The sequence below is a fragment of the Geotrypetes seraphini genome, chromosome 3 (genome assembly GCF_902459505.1).
Source record: "Geotrypetes seraphini chromosome 3, aGeoSer1.1, whole genome shotgun sequence".
In the NCBI taxonomy this organism is placed as follows: domain Eukaryota; kingdom Metazoa; phylum Chordata; class Amphibia; order Gymnophiona; family Dermophiidae; genus Geotrypetes; species Geotrypetes seraphini.
In genome coordinates, this window is record NC_047086.1 from 9,653,198 (window position 1) to 9,671,474 (window position 18,277).

General features: G+C 47.8%; 1 protein-coding gene across 1 annotated transcript in view; it reads right to left on the reverse strand.

The window, feature by feature from the left end:
- AFG1L (AFG1 like ATPase) overlaps nt 1-16,656 on the reverse strand; it is a 283,959-nt gene extending 267,303 nt beyond the window's left edge. Inside the window, exon 1 of the mRNA XM_033936142.1 lies at nt 16,474-16,656. Within this exon, the coding sequence (XP_033792033.1) occupies nt 16,474-16,633 (160 nt within the window). The 5' untranslated portion in view covers nt 16,634-16,656. The remainder of the gene's footprint in view (nt 1-16,473) is intronic.
- Nucleotides 16,657-18,277: the final 1,621 nt, after the last annotated feature.

The following is an 18,277-nucleotide window of genomic DNA, read 5'->3' on the forward strand; positions in this document are numbered from 1 at the left end:
ATGGAGGGAAGTTGGCAATTTAAGCAAATAGATTTCGCAATACCGATTGGCCGAATCGGCCATCGCTTCTGGACAGTGAGTCCAGACAGTAGTGGGAGGTGAAAGTATGAACCGAAGACCACGTGGCAGCCAGGGTCCATTGAGGTATTCTCAGATGGAGGCGGGCGAAGGGTGTGACATGGACGGTGGAGGCCATGTGGTCTAGGAGAGTCATCATCTGTCGAGCTGATACCGAGGTCAGCAGAGAGATCCTTCGACTCAGACTTACTAACGCCTCTAGGCGCGGAGCGGGGAGGAAGGAACGGAGGCGAACCGTATCCAGCGTGGCCCCGATGAACTGTAGGGACTGCGAGGGGCGTAGTTGGGATTTTGGGAAGTTTATTTCGAACCCCAGACTTTGTATAATTTTGTATAATTTTGTATAATTTTGTAGGTAGGTAATAGTCTGTTGGGTCGCTGAGATAACCGCTTCCCTGAACAGGGCTTTGATCAGCCAGTCATCCAAGTAGGGGAATACCTGGAGGCCCTGGGAGCGTAAGGTTGCTGCGACCACCACGAGGCACTTGGTGAAGACCCGAGGTGATGATGCTAGGCCGAAGGGGAGGACTCGGTATTGTAGGTGCCAGTCCCCTACTTGAAAACGCAAGAACTTGCGGTGGGCGGGGTGTACGCCTCCTTCAGATCGAGGGAGCAGAGCTAGTCGCCCTCGTCGATCAGGGGGTAGAGGGTCAGAAGGGACAGCATCCGAAATTTTTCCCGTACTAGAAATTTGTTGAGGCGTCTCAAGTCTAGTATTGGGCGTAGGTCTCCCGTTTTTTTTCGGTACCAGGAAGTAACGGGAGTAGAAGCCCTTCCCCCGTTGGTCGGGGAGAACCTGCTCCACTGCCCTGAGGCGAAGCAGGTCTTGAGCCTCGGAGAGGAGTAGGGATAGCTGCGTCCGGTTGGGAGGGCAATTCCTTGGGGGGTTGTCTGGAGGAATGGCCCGAAAGTTGAGAGAGTATCCTGATGAGATCACGCCAAGGACCCATGCGTCCGACGTGACTTGTTCCCAGCGAGGGTAAAAGGCTTTGAGGCGACCTCCGATGGGAAGGAGGCCTGGGACTATGGTGGAGGGGGCCCGCCCCCCTTCCGCGGATCCCGTCAAAAGGACGGGGGTGGTTTGGAAGTCGCAGGCGGTTGGGACTTGGGCATGGCCCGGTGGTGGGCTTGCGGACGCCTGGGTGGAGGCCGCGAGAAGGGAGGGGTGGATTTTTGTGGGTAGCGGCGTGGAGGGGCCCTGAACGGCCTGGGCGCGGGCGGTTTAGGTTTTTGCCGGACGAGGGAGGCAAACGAGCGTTCGTGTTCGGAGAGGCGTTTTGTGGCCGCCTCGATCGTGTCATCGAGCAGTTCTTTTCCCACGCAGGGTAGGTTAGCCAACTGGTCCTGTAGGTTGGGGTCCATGTCGACCAGGCGCAGCCAAGCTAGTTGGCGCATGGCGATAGCAAAGGCTGCCTCTCTGGAGGAGAGTTCGAAGCCATCGTAGGTCGCGTGGAATAGATGGAGGCGCAGGTTGGAGAGGGACTCTAAAAGCAGGCCAAATGCTCCTTGGCGGGAGGCCGGTAGGTCAGACTCAAAGGCTCTCAATAGTCCAATGAGGTGTTTGAGGTAGGATGTGAAGGTGAAAGTGTAGCTTTGCACCCTAGAGGCCATCATGGCATTCTGATATAGTCTCCTGCCGAACTTGTCTAGGGTTCGGCCTTCTCGGCCTGGGGGGACCACGGCTGAGACTCAGGATGGGTGGGCCTTTTTCAAGGATTCTACTAGCAGCGACTGGTGGGAGAGCTGTGGTTGTTCGAATCCCGGGTAGGGTACTGTGCGGTACTTGGCCTCCATTTTGGAGGGTACAGCTGTGACCATGTAGGGGGTCTCCAGGTTCCTGAAGAAGGCCTGTTGGAGTACCGGGTTAGGCGGTAAGTGGAGGGACTCTCTGGGCAGTGATGGCATATCCAGCTCCGCTAGGTATTCCTTAGAGTATCTGGAGTCGGACTGGAGGTCTAAGTCTAAAGCGTGGCCCATGTCCTGGACAAAGCGAGTGAAGGATGGGCGAGATGATTTCGAGGCCCCGTGCGGGGTCGGTGAACGAGACCTCCGTCGGGTGGAGAAGGATGGGGAGGCTTCCCTCGAGTATCGAGGTTCCTGCTCCGATCCACGCTCCGAGACCGGGGAAGTACTGTGAAAGTGTTCCGGGGTCGTAGATCTCCGACGTCTCGAGGAGCCCCTCGGAGACGATGTCGGGGTTCGAGGTACCGATCGATGTCGAATCGGTGACCTCGACCCGGACTCCCTCGGTGACAACCTGCAACCTCGAGTCGGGGTCCCGGTCCGAGGGGGAGTTCGGAGGATGTGTGGGTTGGAGAGTGATAGCTCAGCCACCCTTAGCGGTCCCGTACGAGGTGAACGGCCTCGTAGAGTGGGGGAATCCCGGGCCTTCTTGGAGGTACGGCGGTTCGAGGTTTCTGTCGTTTTAGCACTACATTTTGCGCCGCGGCGGTCTGTGGAGGGAGAGCGCCTCGGGTGCCTCGGTGAGGAGTCCGAGGAGGATGGAATGCGGCGAAGCTTGCGCGCTTTTCTTCGAGGTGGCTCGACGCGAGGCTCAGGCTGGTCTGCGGGGTCGAGGCCGGTTGCAAATGGGCCATTGCAGCGGACAGCTCCGACGAGATCATCGCTCGGAGTAGGTCCTGGAAAACGGGCACGGACAGCATCGAGGGCATGTCCACTGCCTCGGTGCACTCCACCGGGGGCGACCTCGTATCAGAGTATTCCCGTGTGGTGGAGGCACGGCCCGAAGGCTTGGAGGGCTTCGCCGGGGCTGTACGCATGGGACTTCCGCCATGCGTCGCCGGCGTCCCCGAGGCTGGTTTCTTTGCTGGTACAGAACCTGAAGAGAGAATAGGGGACTTAACCGGAGCCGAGGTCTTCTGTTGTCCCGAGGACTTCGGGTTCGAGTCTCGGGGCGATGCCGTGGTATTCGGGGCCGAGGTCAAGGCCGGGGCCGACCTCAAGGCCGAGGTAGAGGGTTGGTCCGGGGCGAAAAGATTCGCCATGCGGGCTTTCCTTCGACGGAGGGCCCGGTTCTGGAAAGTAGCGCACTGGGGGCAGGAGTCGGTTGGATGAGCAGCCCCCAGGCAGAGGATGCACCGGCGATGCGGGTCTGTGATGAAAAGAAGCCGCTCGCACCGGGAGCACTTTTTAAAGCCGGTCAAAGGCCGGGACATAGAATCGAAACTGGCCGCGGCTCGAATCGCCACGCGGCCACGGGGACCCGGAAGCCTCCGGGTCGGTGAAAAACGAAGCAGGAACAGTTGAAAAGAGAAAAAACTCGCGCACAGCGACTAAATCGAGAAAAAACAAGAAAAATCTTGGTGCTAGAAGGCAGTTGGGGCAGAGCCTGAAAAAACACGACTTCTAGGCTCAGCGGAAAATTTTGAACTGGAGACCACGAGGGGATGCGCCCCCTAGTGGAGCAGGAAGGCACGCACGTGTGGAGCAGCAGAGCAAACTTAAATCTTCAATCAAGTTTGCTTGAAAATGCTTCTGCATCAGGGCTCCGTAGATGACGTCACCCACATGTGAGAATATCATGCCTGCTTGTCCTGGGATAAAGATCTTCTTTGCACCACCTACCACGCCTCTGGAACAAACTACCTACCCGCTTAAGATCATTAGAAAGTCTACTGAACTTCAGGAAGGCAATTACATTACATCAGTGATTTCTATTCCGCCTTTACCTTGCGGTTCAAGGTGGATTACATAAGAATTGTTATGATATTAAGAAGTACATATTATTAAGATATTAAGAAGTACTTAAGGAATAGTTTGAACATTTTCTAATTTGCTCAGGAGTAGATAGTATTGCAGGAGGAGTTTGGGACATGTCTGGTTGTGTTATATTGGTTTTATGTATTTTTTGAAGAGTAGGGTTTTTCCCCTGACCCTCTATTATTGGTACAGGCACTAATTTTATCAATTTTGGATTACTGCAACATCATTTACTTGGGAGCTCCCAAGAAAATTTTAAGGAAACTGAGGATAATTCATAACATGGCTGTCCGACTGATTTTGGTTTAAAAAAAGAATGTCCACATTAGTCCATACTATCGTTTACTACATTGGCTGCCGTTGGAGGCATTATTCAGATTTTCTTGCATCTGCATTAAGCTGATATCGGGATTGTCTCCAGCTTATCTTTTTCCTCATTTTGTGTTGTATAGATCATCAAGGGAAACGAGAGGTTCTCACCTGTATATTCAAAAATTAATGGGTAATAAGACCTTCTTAGATAGGACTTTAGCGTTTCAAGCAGGGAAACTGCAATCTTGGCTAGGTAAATGTATCCACCAGGCTATGTCTTATTGTTCTTTTCGGAAGTTTATTAAGACCACTTTGTTCAACATATTTATTACTTAATAAGGGTTTTAATCATTTGTAATTGTATTTTTACTGTATGATTGTATTTCGCTGATTGTCCAGCTCTTCTTAGTGTAAACCGCCTAGAACTTATGGGTATGGCGGTATAAAAGAATAAAGTTATTATTATTATTATTATTATTATTATTCTGAGAAAGGGCCCCAACACTATAATAATGGGCGATTTCAATTACCCCAACATTGACTGGTTAAATGTTACATTGGGGAATGCTACCTGAACTGGAAATGGTTTTCAAGGGTGATGATGCGGAAGAACTGAAAGAAATCTCGGTGAATCTGGAAGATATACTAAGCCAAATCAACAAGTTAAAAAGTGATAAATCGCAAGGACCAGATGGTATACGTCACAGGGTATTAAAAGAACTCAAAAATGAAATTGCTGACCTGCTGTTAGTGATCTGTAACCCGTCTCTATAATTGTCTGTAGTATCTGAAGATTGGAGGGTGACCAATGTTACACTGATTTTTAAAAAAGGGCTCCAGGGAAGATCTGGGAAATTACAGACCGGAATGCCTCACTTCAGTGCCAGGCAAAATGGTAGAAACTTATTAAAAAAAAAATTGTATAACACATAGACAAACATGATTTAATGAGACAGAGTCAGCATGGGTTCAGCTGAGGGAGATCTTGCCTCACCAATTTGCTTGACTTCTTTGAAGGTGTGAATAAACATGTGGATAAAGGTAAGCCGGACATCCTGTATTTGTGCATGAGATTTTTGTTACTAACATGTATCACTTTACACTTATCCACGTTGAACCTCATCTGCCATGTCGATACCCATTTCTCAAGCTTGATTATGTCACGTTGGAGATCTTCGCAATCCCCCTGTGTCTTCACTACTCTGAATAACTTTGTATAGTCCGCAAATTTAATCACCTCACTCGTCATACCAATGTCCAGATCGTTTATAAAGATGTTGAAGAACACGGATCCAAGCACCAAGCCCTGCGGCACCGCACGCTTTTGCAGTCCGAGTATTGTCCATTTACCCCCACTCTGTTTCCTATGCTCCAGCCAGTTTTTAATCCACGTGAGTATTTCTCCCTTGAATCCATGGCTCGCAATTTTCCGAAGTAGTCGTTCATGTGGAACCTTGTCAAACGCCTTCTGAAAATCCAGATATACAATGTCGACTGGGTCGCCCTTGTCTATCTGTCTGTTTACTCCCTCAAAGAAGTGCAGCAAGTTCGTCAAACAAGATCAGTCTTTGCTGAAACCGTGCTGGCTGGTCCTCATCAGACCATGTCCGTCAAGGATCAGTGATCAATGATATGGTCCTTTATCAGCACCTCTACCATCTTTCCCGGTACTGAGGTCAGACTCACCGGTCTGTAGTTTCCCTCACCTGGAGTACTGCATCCAGCACTGGTTGCCGTACATGAAGAAGGACATGGTACTACTTGAAAGGGTCCAGAGAAGAGTGACTAAAATGGTATGTCATATAAAAACCGCCTTGGCCGTACCACAGAAGTCGGTATATCAAGAATCTTATAAACAAACGTATTCCTGTTTGAGTCATTCATAAGGGCCTCATGGCTGGCGGGTAAACAGTTACACCTCATTGTTAAGGTGCAGGACAGTTATATCTTAGAGCTCCTTTTACAAAGATATGTTAGGGCCTTAATGCGAGGAATGGCGTGCGCTAAAAAGCCACGCGTGCTAGCCGCTGCTGCCTCCTCTTGAGCAGGTGGTAGTTTTTTTGTAGCGCATACTAATCCGGTGCGTGCACTAAAAACGCTAGCGCACCTTTGTAAAAGGAGCCCTTACTCTCAGCCCTGTCCCCCATAAACAAGACAGGATTGGAGAAGGGCTACTGCAGGACTTGGAAACAGCTTGCCAAATAAATGTCCAGCCAGCTTTTCAACACTACGGTGCAAATGTTCCTTTCCTGGTAACTGGGCTTCATGAACCACCCTAACTAGATAAAAAGGTCTACAAGAAGGTGATGTTGAAAGAAAAAGAAACCGTGACTAGAATGGGAGGTAAGCCATGAAGAGAAGAGGAAATGATTTTCTTTTTAAAGAAAATATCAGTGGCTGGGTAAGAGAGAAAAGGAAGAGGGGAGTTAAAAGCAATTTTTTTCTATAAAAAAAATTATTGTCAAATATATTTTATTGAGCTCAACACGACAAAGTACAAAAGCATCGAGAAATACAGAAAGCAAGCTCACTTTTTGACAATAAAAAACAGCACTATGAAACCACCCGTACCCACACAACCCCACATGCCCCCTAGTATCCCCAACACTATAAAAGGGAGATAGACCAATAACAAGCAACAAGAAGCATCAAACAACAAAGTAAGCTCAAGATAAAGTCAAATTATATCCCCCCAACCCACCCCCTTCCCAGTCCTCCTTCAAGTCTAACCCAGAATATCCAAGCAAGAGAAAAAAGCAGAGATATCCAAAACCATCAACAGGTATAGGAAGCAGTTCGAAGCAATTCAGGAGGCGGCTACGTGCCACCGGAGTCATAGTGTTCCAAAAGGCTCTCAGGTACGTTGGAAAGTGCGTCCTAGGAGTGAAGAAAAGTCTTGTACGTCTCTATGTTTCTACATCAAAAGGGTGATCAGGTGACTTCTCCAAAGGGAACAGGCAGGTCCCTCCCTTTCCAGCCACTTGAGCAAAATACACTTGAGGGTTATCACTACAGTCCACCAAAGAAATGAGGGGAGAAATAAATGCAGGGGAACACCAAAAAGTAGCTTCCAAATACTTTCCACAAAAAGAAAAATAGCTTCCCAAAAGGACTGTATAACTGGACAGGTCCAGAACATATGTCCCAAACCCACTTCAGGAGCGTCACAGCGGGGACAAGCAGCAGATGCTCGGAACTCTGAAAGGTGAGCCCTTTTAGGAGAAATATACAAGCGTAAAACCACTTTATAATGTTCCCAAAAAGTAGTATATTTGCGAAAAGCAGGCAATTTGCATACAGCGCAGAGAATAACATCATCAGGCAATATTACAGAGAGATCACAAGCCCAAGCGTCCCTCAATTTGACATGGTCAAGCAGAGGAGATTCATCCTTCAAGTGTCTATGAGGAAATTTAAGGGGAACAGGGAGCTGTGATCCAAGGGTAAAAGCTGTGGACAGCAGCTCCTGACAAGAGGCCGTCAAATGGCAGGGTGGCAATGAAGCAATATAATGATGGAGTTGTAGATAAGCAAAGCCATCAGTTCGAAGGATATTAAATTCTAGACATAATGTGTCAAAAGACAATCTTCCCCTCATCGTCCACCAATTGAAACAAATAATGAATCCCCCTCGCTTCCCAGCAAACAAAACTGGCCCCATCCACCACAGGTAGGAAATTCCCATTAAAGCGTAGAAGCAAGAAGGGGGAGATAGTAGAACTGAGAGAATGAAATTTACAAACCCATTGCCAAGCCTTCCGCAAAGGGTAATGTAAGACCATGAGAGGAAGGGAAGTGGCTCAGGTTGAGCCAAAGGCACAGAATGAAGATAGGCACTAAAGTGGATTTTAGTAAAACAAGAGAGCTCCAAAGAAGTGTTAGTGAAATGGGCAGTATCGTATTTTCACGCATATAACGCGCGCGTTATACGTGTTTTTACAAACCGTGCATACCCTTGCGCGGTATACGCGTGAGCGCGTTGTACAAAATTTTTTTTACATAGTTCCCCCCCCTCCCCGATGTCCGATTCACTCCCCGCAGGACCACTCGCATGCACCCGCACCCCCACCCCGAAGGACCGCCGACTCCCCGACACGATCGAGCTCAAGCCCTCTTGCCTCCCCGATTCCCCGACACGATCGGGGCAAAAAGGAGCCCAAGCCCTCTTGCCCCACCGATTTCCCAACTCCCCGGCAATATCGGGCCAGGAGGGAGCCCAAGTCCTCCTGGCCCTGGCGACCCCCCCCCCCGCTAGTTTTTTGGGCCAGGAGGGAGCCCAAACCCTCCTGGCCACGGCAACCCCCTAACTCCACCCCGCACTACATTACGGGCAGGAGGGATCCCAGGCCCTCCTGCCCTCGACGCAAACCCCCTCCCCCCAACAACCGCCCCCCCAAGACCCTCCGACCGCCCCCCCCAGCCGACCCGTGACCCCCCTGGCCGACCCCCACCACCTTCCCCGTACCTTTCTGTAGTTGGCCGGACAGACGGGAGCCAAACCCGCCTGTCCAGCAGGCAGCCAACGACGAAATGAGGCCGGATTGGCCCATCCGTCCCAAAGCTCCGCCTACTGGTGGGGCCTAAGGTGCCTGGGCCAATCAGAATAGGCCCGGGAGCCTTAGGTCCCACCTGGGGGCGGGGCCTGAGGCACATGGGCCCAACCCTACCATGTGCCCAAGGCCCCGCCCCCAGGAGGGACCTAAGGCTCCCGGGCCTATTCTGATTCCATAATACAACACTACACACCTAAAGACTTCATTTCTAAATGGAACCTGCTAAGTAAGACCACCCTCAATGAACTAGCTCCAGAAAAACTTAAAAACCAAAATCCTCTGAAAATCAGACAAGTGGTTTGACAACGAACTACTCCAACTCAAAAGACAATGTAGACAACTGGAAAGAAAATGGAGAAAAAGAGACCAAGATTCTATAAAAACAGCATGGATAACAACAAACCAAAAGTACAAACAAAAACTGAAAGAAAAAAGAAGGACATACTACTCGAAACAAACTGGAGATAGAAACATAGAAAGTGACGGCAGATAAGGGCCAAGGCCCATCAAGTCTGCCCACACCAATGACCCTCCCTTACCTCCCTCTGTGAAAATTATTCCAGCTACTAAAAGACCTCTCAAACACAACACCTTACATAGAGAACAACAATTCGCCCCCACCTATAGCCACCCTCCTAGCTTCCTACTTCAAAAACAAATCGCAATTATCAGAGCTTCTTTCAACAGAACACCCTCACACATAGAGTCATCATTTCCACCAATAGATAAAGAATCAGTTGCAGCAGATAGAACCTGGTCCCATTTCTCACCTATAGATTGAACAGAATTCAACAATCTTTATAATAAATATAGCCATGCAGCCTGTGACCTCAACCATTGCTCCATATACCTACTGAAAACATCAAGCACATTATTCTGCTCCCTGCTTCTACAATGGATATACTCTTCACTACTAGAGGGTTATTTCCCACCAGAACTCAGCAAAATCATAATAACTCCGATATTAAAGGACCCTAAAGGAGCAACAGACCAACCATCCAATTACAGACCCATTGCCTCAATCCCATTGTACATTAAACTGATGGAAGGTCTCGTAGCCAAAACTCTAGCCTCTTTCCTAGAGAATCACAACATACTCCACCCCATACAATCAGGATTCCGAGCCAAATACAGCACGGAAACACTTTTAGGAACACTAATGGACACTGCAAGACAATACCTCAGTACAGGCAAAAAAATACTGCTGATACAATTAGACCTTTCTGCAGCCTTTGACTTGGTCGACCACGACTTGCTTCTACAAACTCTCGACTCAATAGGAATCTCTGGCAAAGTACTTGCATGGTTTAAAGGATTCCTACAATCAAGAACTTACAGAGTTAAAACAATGCAAGAAAAATCAGAACCTAGGTCCAACCCCTGCGGAGTTCCCCAAGGATCACCCCTATCACCTACTCTATTCAATATATATATAGCTTCCCTCAGCTATTACCTGGATAATATTGGCATAATTTCATACAGCTACGCAGATGACATCACTATTAAACTAAACTAACTAAACTAAACCTTGGGTTTATATACCGCACCATCTCCACGAATGCGGAGCTTGGCACGGTTTACAGGAAGAAAGATGAGAGAGGAACTACAGTGGAGAGATTAAAGAGTTAGGTGTAAAGGGGGAAGGTGAGAGGCCTAAGAGGGGGGAAGTGTTACAGTTTTGAGAATAGCCAGGTTTTTAGGTGTTTGCGGAAGAGTTGGAGGGAGCTTGAGGTTCGGAGAGGGGAGGTGAGGTTATTCCAGATCTAAAGGGGAGGGATGACCCAAGTTTGCCTACATGGGAAATACCTTTTATGGAAGGGAAGGATAGTTTAAAAATTTGGGAGGATCTGGAGGAAGTAGGGGTTGGGGAGTTCCAGGATATTCTTCTACCCTTCAACCAACCAGAATCCTTCATAGCAAACACAATACACAGAACCCTCGAATCAGTGGCTATATGGATGACAGAGCATAAATTAAAACTTAACCCTGACAAAACAAATTTCATTCTACTTGAAAATGACAAAACTCTAACGTTAACTAATCTTGTAATAAATTCATTTTCATACCCAATACAACCTACTTTAAAATTGTTTGGAATCACGATTGACAGAAGCTGTAACATGCAGCCCCAAATTAACAAAATAATAAAGACATAATTCATGACCATGAGAAATCTGAGAAAAATCCAATCATTCTTCGAAAAGAAGCAATTCCTACTACTGGTACAATCTCTAATCCTTGGGATGCTGGACTACTGCAACATACTATACCTACATACTATACCTACTGCGTGATCCACACCAACACGGGTTCACCCAGGGTAGATCCTGCCAATCTAATCTGATTAGCTTTTTTGACTGGGTTACTAGACAACTGGAAGCCGGAGAGTCACTGGACGTGGTATATTTGGACTTCAGTAAAGCATTTGATAGCGTCCCTCATCGAAGATTACTGAACAAGCTGAAATCGATAGGATTAGGAGACACTAACTACATGGGTTGGGGATTGGCTGAGCGGTAGACTTCAGAAGGTGGTGGTGAACGGTACCCCATCCGAAGCATCGCATGTGATCAGTGGAGTGCCGCAGGGCTCGGTCCTGGGCCCGATTCTATTTAACTTATTCATAAGAGATATGACGCAAGGACTTAGAGGAAGGGTATCACTGTTCGCCGACGATGCCAAACTTTGCAACATAGTAGGCAAAAGCTTATTACCTGATAATATGACACACGACCTACTGTTGCTGGAACAATGGTCAACTACTTGGCAGCTAGGCTTCAATGCTAAAAAATGCAAGATAATGCACCTGGGTAAGAGAAACCCGCGTAGAACTTATGTACTAAATGGTGAGACCTTGGTTAGGACCACGGCGGAACGCGACCTAGGGGTGATCATTAGTGAGGACATGAAGATTGCCAATCAAGTGGAGAAGGCTTCCTCCAGGGCAAGACAAATGATGGGGTGTATCCGCAGAGGTTTCGTCAGCAGGAGACCTGAAGTTATGATGCTGTTGTACAGAGCCATGGTGAGGCCTCACTTGGAGTACTGTGTTCAGTTTTGGAGACCACACTACCGAAAGGACGTGCTGAGGATCGAGTCGGTTCAGCGAACAGCCACCAGGATGGTCTTGGGGCTCAAGGATCTCACGTATGAAGAAAGATTTAAAAAATTGCGGCTGTACTCACTTGAGGAAAGAAGAGAACGGGGAGATATGATTGAAACATATAAGTACATCACGGGACGCATCGAGTCAGAAGATGATATCTTCCGGCTCATGGGACCCTCGACCACCAGAGGGCATCCACTGAAGATCAGGGGAGGGAAGTTTCATGGCGACTCCAGGAAGTACTTCTTCACCGAAAGAGTAGTGGATCATTGGAACAGACTCCCACTCCAGGTGATAAAGGCCAGCAGCGTGACGGATTTTAAGAGAAAATGGGATACTCACGTGGGATCTTTAAGGGAGTAAATTCAGGGGAGGGGATACTTGGAATGGGCAGACTTGGTGGGCTATAGCCCTTTTCTGCTGCTTTTTTCTATGTTTCTATGTTTCTACCATGTCCCGCAACCATGATGAAGCAATTGCAGACTGTGCAGAATACAGCCCTGAGACTTGTCTATTCACTAAAAAAATATGACCATATCACAGAGGCATACCATGACTCGCATTGGCTTCCAAATTCTACTGCTGACTTTACAAGGCTATCAACGGAGAAAGCCCAACTTACTGGAATAACAGACTCAATCAACCCTCCTCAATCAGACACAGAAGAACCCATTCGCTATTCTATTACCCACCATCCAAAAATGTCAAACGAAAAAAACTTTACGACAACCTAATAGCCTCCAAAGCAGCTAAGTTGGACAAACAACTCACCACTGTTATCTTCATCCACAGATTACAAAACCTTCAAGAAAAATTAAAACCTTACTCTTCAAAAACACGTTAAACCTATCCAGCACAACAATCCTAACCCAATATCCAACACTCTATAAACCCTTAGTACTCTTTCATTTTTCTAATTACCAAACATTATCTAAAACGCGAATTCTCCCTTAAAATTTTATCTCAACGTTTAATCTATTACTTCAAGTTGAAATGTAATTCTTGTTTTAGTTTGGATGTAATCCGCCTTGAACCGCAAGGTAATGGCGGAATAGAAATCACTAATGTAATGTAATATATATTTATTTCAAAATTTTCTATACCGTTTAAAACTAAATGGTTTACATAATTTACATAAAGCCACTAAAAAGATATTCATATACTATATCCCGTTACCAGAGACTTCAATTAGACAGGTATCTGAAATATACGGAAAAAAGACCTCAGTGTTCCAAGAGAAAAACTCAGGGAACTTCTATGGCAATTATAAAATTGTCACAGGAAACACATCCTTGGTCTAAGAAAAACTCCGTTCTGAATTATTCTCACCAGAACTTATTTCCAGCAAATTTTAACATAAAGAACCTGATATTCAGCTTGGATGGAACCATTGTTTTACATAATTTACATACACAATTTTAAAACAAAAACATGATAAAATAAAAAACAATCCTCAGAAATCATGTCTACAAAATAATAATAATAATAATAATAATTTATTTTTTGTATACCGCCATACCCAGGGAGTTCTAGGCGGTTCACAACAAATAGGTGAGTTACATACAGTGCAGTTGAAAAAGAAGAACATAACAAGTCAATCGAAGGGTCAAACTAGTTTACATTGATAATTTAAGTAAGGAAGGACTAATACAGAGCATATATGGTATTTACCGTAAAAGAGTTCAATAGAATTTGTGAGAAGGGGGAGCCAAGCATATTGTAAGAGAGGAGGGGAAGGGATCGTTGGGAGGGGGGGAGGAGGGGGAAAAAGTAAAGAAAGGTGGGCTGTGTTGAGGGGGGGGAAGAGAAGGATTTGGTCTGATGCAGAGGAGGGAATTCGATCTGTTTTCTAATGAGGAGAGGGGGAGCGTTAATACCACAGCTTGCATAGTAAAGATCACGAATAGTTCATCAACTCTGCCAGAGAGAAAAATTATTGGCTAGAGAAAGGCATCGACAAATAACTGCGTCTTAAGTAATTTTCTAAACATGCCCTTTCATATCTGACCCACCAAGGAGTTTCATATCTTAACTCCTGCACAACAAAAAGTCATTTCACCAGTCTCAACAAGCCTTGGATTCACAGTCGTCTTCAATAAAGCTAGAATTCCAGAGGGAGGGTGCAGTCACTGAAAAAAAGTTTGATCTCAAGGTGTTGATATGCTTTAAAGGTGGAATACAGTCAACTCCGCTTAAGTGCAAGCTCTTCGGATTGGTTTGCCACGTGCGCTTAAACGGAGTACCATGTAAGCACCGTCATTTTTCTCGCGAGATCAGCAGCTCGGGGGCATCGATCACTGCTATCACATATCTTAGGACGAGTGACCTGTAATCACGTTTGAAGTTTGCGATTATCCCTTTATTTTTGTTGCTTTCATATTCAACGGGCAGGCACCTTGAAGCCAACAGCTTCGCTATGTTTGAAAGCGGTGTATAGGTATCTATTGCTTTAATTGGAAGACCATACATAAGAACATAAGAATTGCCACTGCTGGGTCAGACCAGTGGTCCATCGTGCCTAGCAGTCCGCTCAAGCGGTGGCCCTCTGGTCATGTGGAGTGTATCTTTTCAAAATTTGGACAAGGCACCATGATAACACACCATAAAGCACATGGTATATTACAGTTAGAACCTTAAATTCAATTCTAGCCTCAATCAGCAACCGATGTAATTTCTTTTAACACCAGAGTGATACGATTATACTTTGATATCTCAGTGATCAGCCTAGCGGCTGTATTTTGTATACAGCGGCTGTATTTTGTATTTTGAATCCTTGCTCTTGTAATGCCCCAAAATAGAGCATTACAGAAGTCAAGCTTGCTAATAACAAGACTTTGGACCATACGTCCCGATTTGAACAGGACCGTCCCTTTTTCAGATCCCTTATCCCGTTGTCCCCATGCACAGCTTTGGGACGCCGAAATGTCCCATTTTCAGCGACGGCATCCCGAAGCTGTGCATGGGGACACGGGACAGGCGATTGCTGGAGAATGGATTCTATCCCTGCTTCCCCGCCCACCTCCGTAACAACAGCTAGAAAGGCATGTCCAGGCGCCAGCCCAGAAGCCTTCTCCCCGACGTCAATTCTGACGTCGGAGACGAAGTTCTGGGCCAGCCAATCGCTGCATGGCTAGCCTGGAACTTCCTCTCCAACGTCAGCATTGACATCGGGGAAAAGGCTTCTGGGCCTGCGCCTGGACATGCCTTTCCTGCGGTTGTTGCGGCGCGCAGGAAGTAACACCGGGTGGCAGTGGACTGGGGGAGGGGGGAGCAGAAGAATCGGCGGTAGGCTTCGGAGGGAGGCAGACAGACAAGGCAGGCTGTTGATTACTGAGCTTTCTCAGATTTGGCAGGGAGGGAGGCTGGCTGGCTTTGGGGAGGGGATGGGACAAAAGCTGGAAGGCAGTGAGGGAGAGGCAGGCTGGCTGGCTTCAGGGGAGGGGGGTGGGACAAAGGATGGAAGGCAGTGAGGGGGATATAGGAAGGAGGGAGGGAGGAAGGAAGGAGAGAAAGAGGCAGAGAAAGGAGGGGGGGTTGTAAGCAGGAGAAAGACCTGGACCAAAGGGGAAAGACAGGAGGCAGGACTATGAGAGGTGCAGAAAGAGGGGGAGAGACCCTGAGGAAGAGCAGAGAGAGGCAAGATCATAACAGAGGAGGGAAAGGGAGACCTGGAACAAAGGTACAAAGGAGAACTGACACTGGATCTGGGGGCACTAAGGACATAGGAAGGGGCACTAAGAACATAGGAAGGAGGAACTGAGGGCACTAAGGACATAGGAAGGAGGCAGTGGGGACACTAAGGACATGGGAAGGAGGCACTGGGGGCACTAAGGACATGGGAAGGAGGCACTGGGGGCACTAAGGACATGAGAAGGGGCACTAAGGACATGAGAAGGGGCACTTAGGATATAGGAAGGAGCACTGGGGGCACTAAAGATATAGGAAGGAAGGAGGGAGGGAGGGAATAGAAAGGGACAATTGTTGGGCCTGAGTAAAGAAAGAAATGAAAGGATGCATTCAGAATTTAACACAACCAGACTGATGAAATCACCAGACAGCAAAGGTAGGAAAAATGATTTTATTTTCAATGTAGTGATCAGTTTTGAGAATTTATATCTGTTGTCTACTATAGTTACTGAGGTGACATTGCATATTTTAAAGTCACCTGCCTTGACATCTTTGAACCCCCCCCCCCCCCAATATAAACGATAATTAACATTTTCTCTGCGTATAGTGTGCTTTGTGTGTTTTTTTTATGTTATGTTATGGTTACCATTATGAATTGATAAGATATTATGCGTACATGAAAAATGAATGGAAGAAATTGGGAGCGGGACTGACAATTCCTAGATGTCCCATTTTGATGAACAATATAGGCCAATCAGCCCACTGTGACATCACTGATGACTCTGGCTCTTGGCTTTATGACATCACAAGCCCAGCTCTGAAACGTTGCTACTCTTTGGTTTCTATCAGGTACTTATGATGATGATGCTGTCCATTGCTTCCATCAAGAGGCAACATGAGGGAGTGAGAACCATGAAGCCCCTTTCCAAATCCCCCCTCCCCCCACCATGGCTAAGAGAGGCTCGAGCCCCGCATTCCCAGCCATTCACTGAAGCCGCCTCACGCGCACGAGAGCGAGTCTGAGGGTCCGGCGCGCTCCGCCTGCGCTTCTCTGGGGAGCCTCTGCCAGCTACTCACCCCGGAGGCAACACCGCGCAGTGGGCGCCACTTTGCTCCCATGCCGGACACACCGCACGAGACAGCGCAGAGGAGCCAAGGGCGACCTGGCCGCGGCCATCACTCTCTCAATAACTTTATCAACAGCGCCAGAGGCGAACACTCCCTCAATAAGAGGCATGGAACTCTCTGAATAACTTTATCAACAGGAACAAACTCTTCATCGACAATAACTACCATGGGAAACCCCAGGCACGTGCCGCACCCCCACCGAGCCTCCTCTCTTCTTCCCACGTCACGCTCAGGCTCTCCAGATGCATAGGGTTATCGTAAAACCCGGCCATGTCTTCTTTTTAGAGGACTGTCCTGGCGCCCGGAGGGATTTCCAAAACCTAGCAGTTTGTCCGGGTTTTGAAAATCCTGAGCTCAGAGGCCTCGTCTGGAAGCCTTTGCGCATGCGTGCCCATCACCGTGATTAAGTCGTACGCACACATGCATGCGTGTAATGGCATTGCGGCGATGTCTGTGCATGCGAGAAGGCTTCCAGATGTGGCTTTCAAGCTCAGGGAGGTTGGGGGGGGCGGAGCACGGGGAGGAATGGGGCAGAGCCGGAGGCAGAATGGGGCAGGACCAGGCGTCCTCTTTTTTCCAAGAGGAAATCTGGACAAATGCTGGGTTTTGGAAAGTCCGTCTGGGAGCCCGGACAGTCCTCGAAAAAGAGGTTATGTCCGGGATTTCCCAGATGTATGGTAACCCTAATAATAACTATCTAAATAACTTTAGGACCCTATATTGGGCAGCAGCGACATAGTGGAACTGCACACTGCACGGGAGAAGGCAATGGCAAATCACTCCTGTACACTGCCATGAAACATCACAGGGTGGATTCCTCACTGTGCATATTGCCATGAGTCGGTAGCTGACTTAGGGCTCCTTTTACAAAGGTGCACTAGGGGTTTTAGTACGCGCTATCTGCTACCACCTCCTTTTAAGCAAGCGGTAGTTGTGCGTGCGCTAAAAACGCTAGTGCACCTTCATAAAAGGAGCCCTTAGCATGATTCATCCAAATAACTTTATCAACAGGGAAACGTGGCACCACCCTCACACAATCCTCTCTTCTTCCCCGAGCTTGTGGTGCATCTGGAGGACTTCTGAGCATAAGCTCAGGGCTTTCCAAAAGCACGACAAACTGCCGGGTTTGGGAAATCCATCCAGGCACCCAGACAGTCCTCTAAAAAGAGGCCATACCTGAGTTTTCACGGACATCTAGCCAGAAACAAACACTCCCTCAATCATAATGTAGCTCTGGCTCCACCTTGCAGTCGCTCCACAAGCCAGGGCTCACAAAAAAATAATTTTTTTACACAGTTCTCACAGCTCACACTGATCTCAACTTCACAGACTCTCTAAGCTTGGGTACAGACCAGGCCTGGATAACTCCAGTACGCCGGAGGAGTTGTAATCTTGAATCTCAATCACCACTCACTCAGATCTAACTAAAAGAATCCAATCTAGTCCAAAATGCAATTGAACAAAACAGGAACCTTTTATTTAACTTGATTGCAGATAGTGGCTTAGAGAGGGTGGGAGGCACCCAGGGCAGTGGTGCCCCTACCTTCACCATGCACGCCCTTTCCCTTCCCCCACCACTCTTTAACTTTGCCAGTGCTAACAGCATCTCCAACCTGCTGCCCACGCCAGCCTCAGCTCTAATAGGAAGTGATTTCAGAGGTAGAGCCAAGGCCAGCCAGTGAACAGTTAGAGGCACAAGGAAAGGGAGGATATGCACATGGGGGAGGGGCAGGGGAGGTCCAAGGGCAGAGAG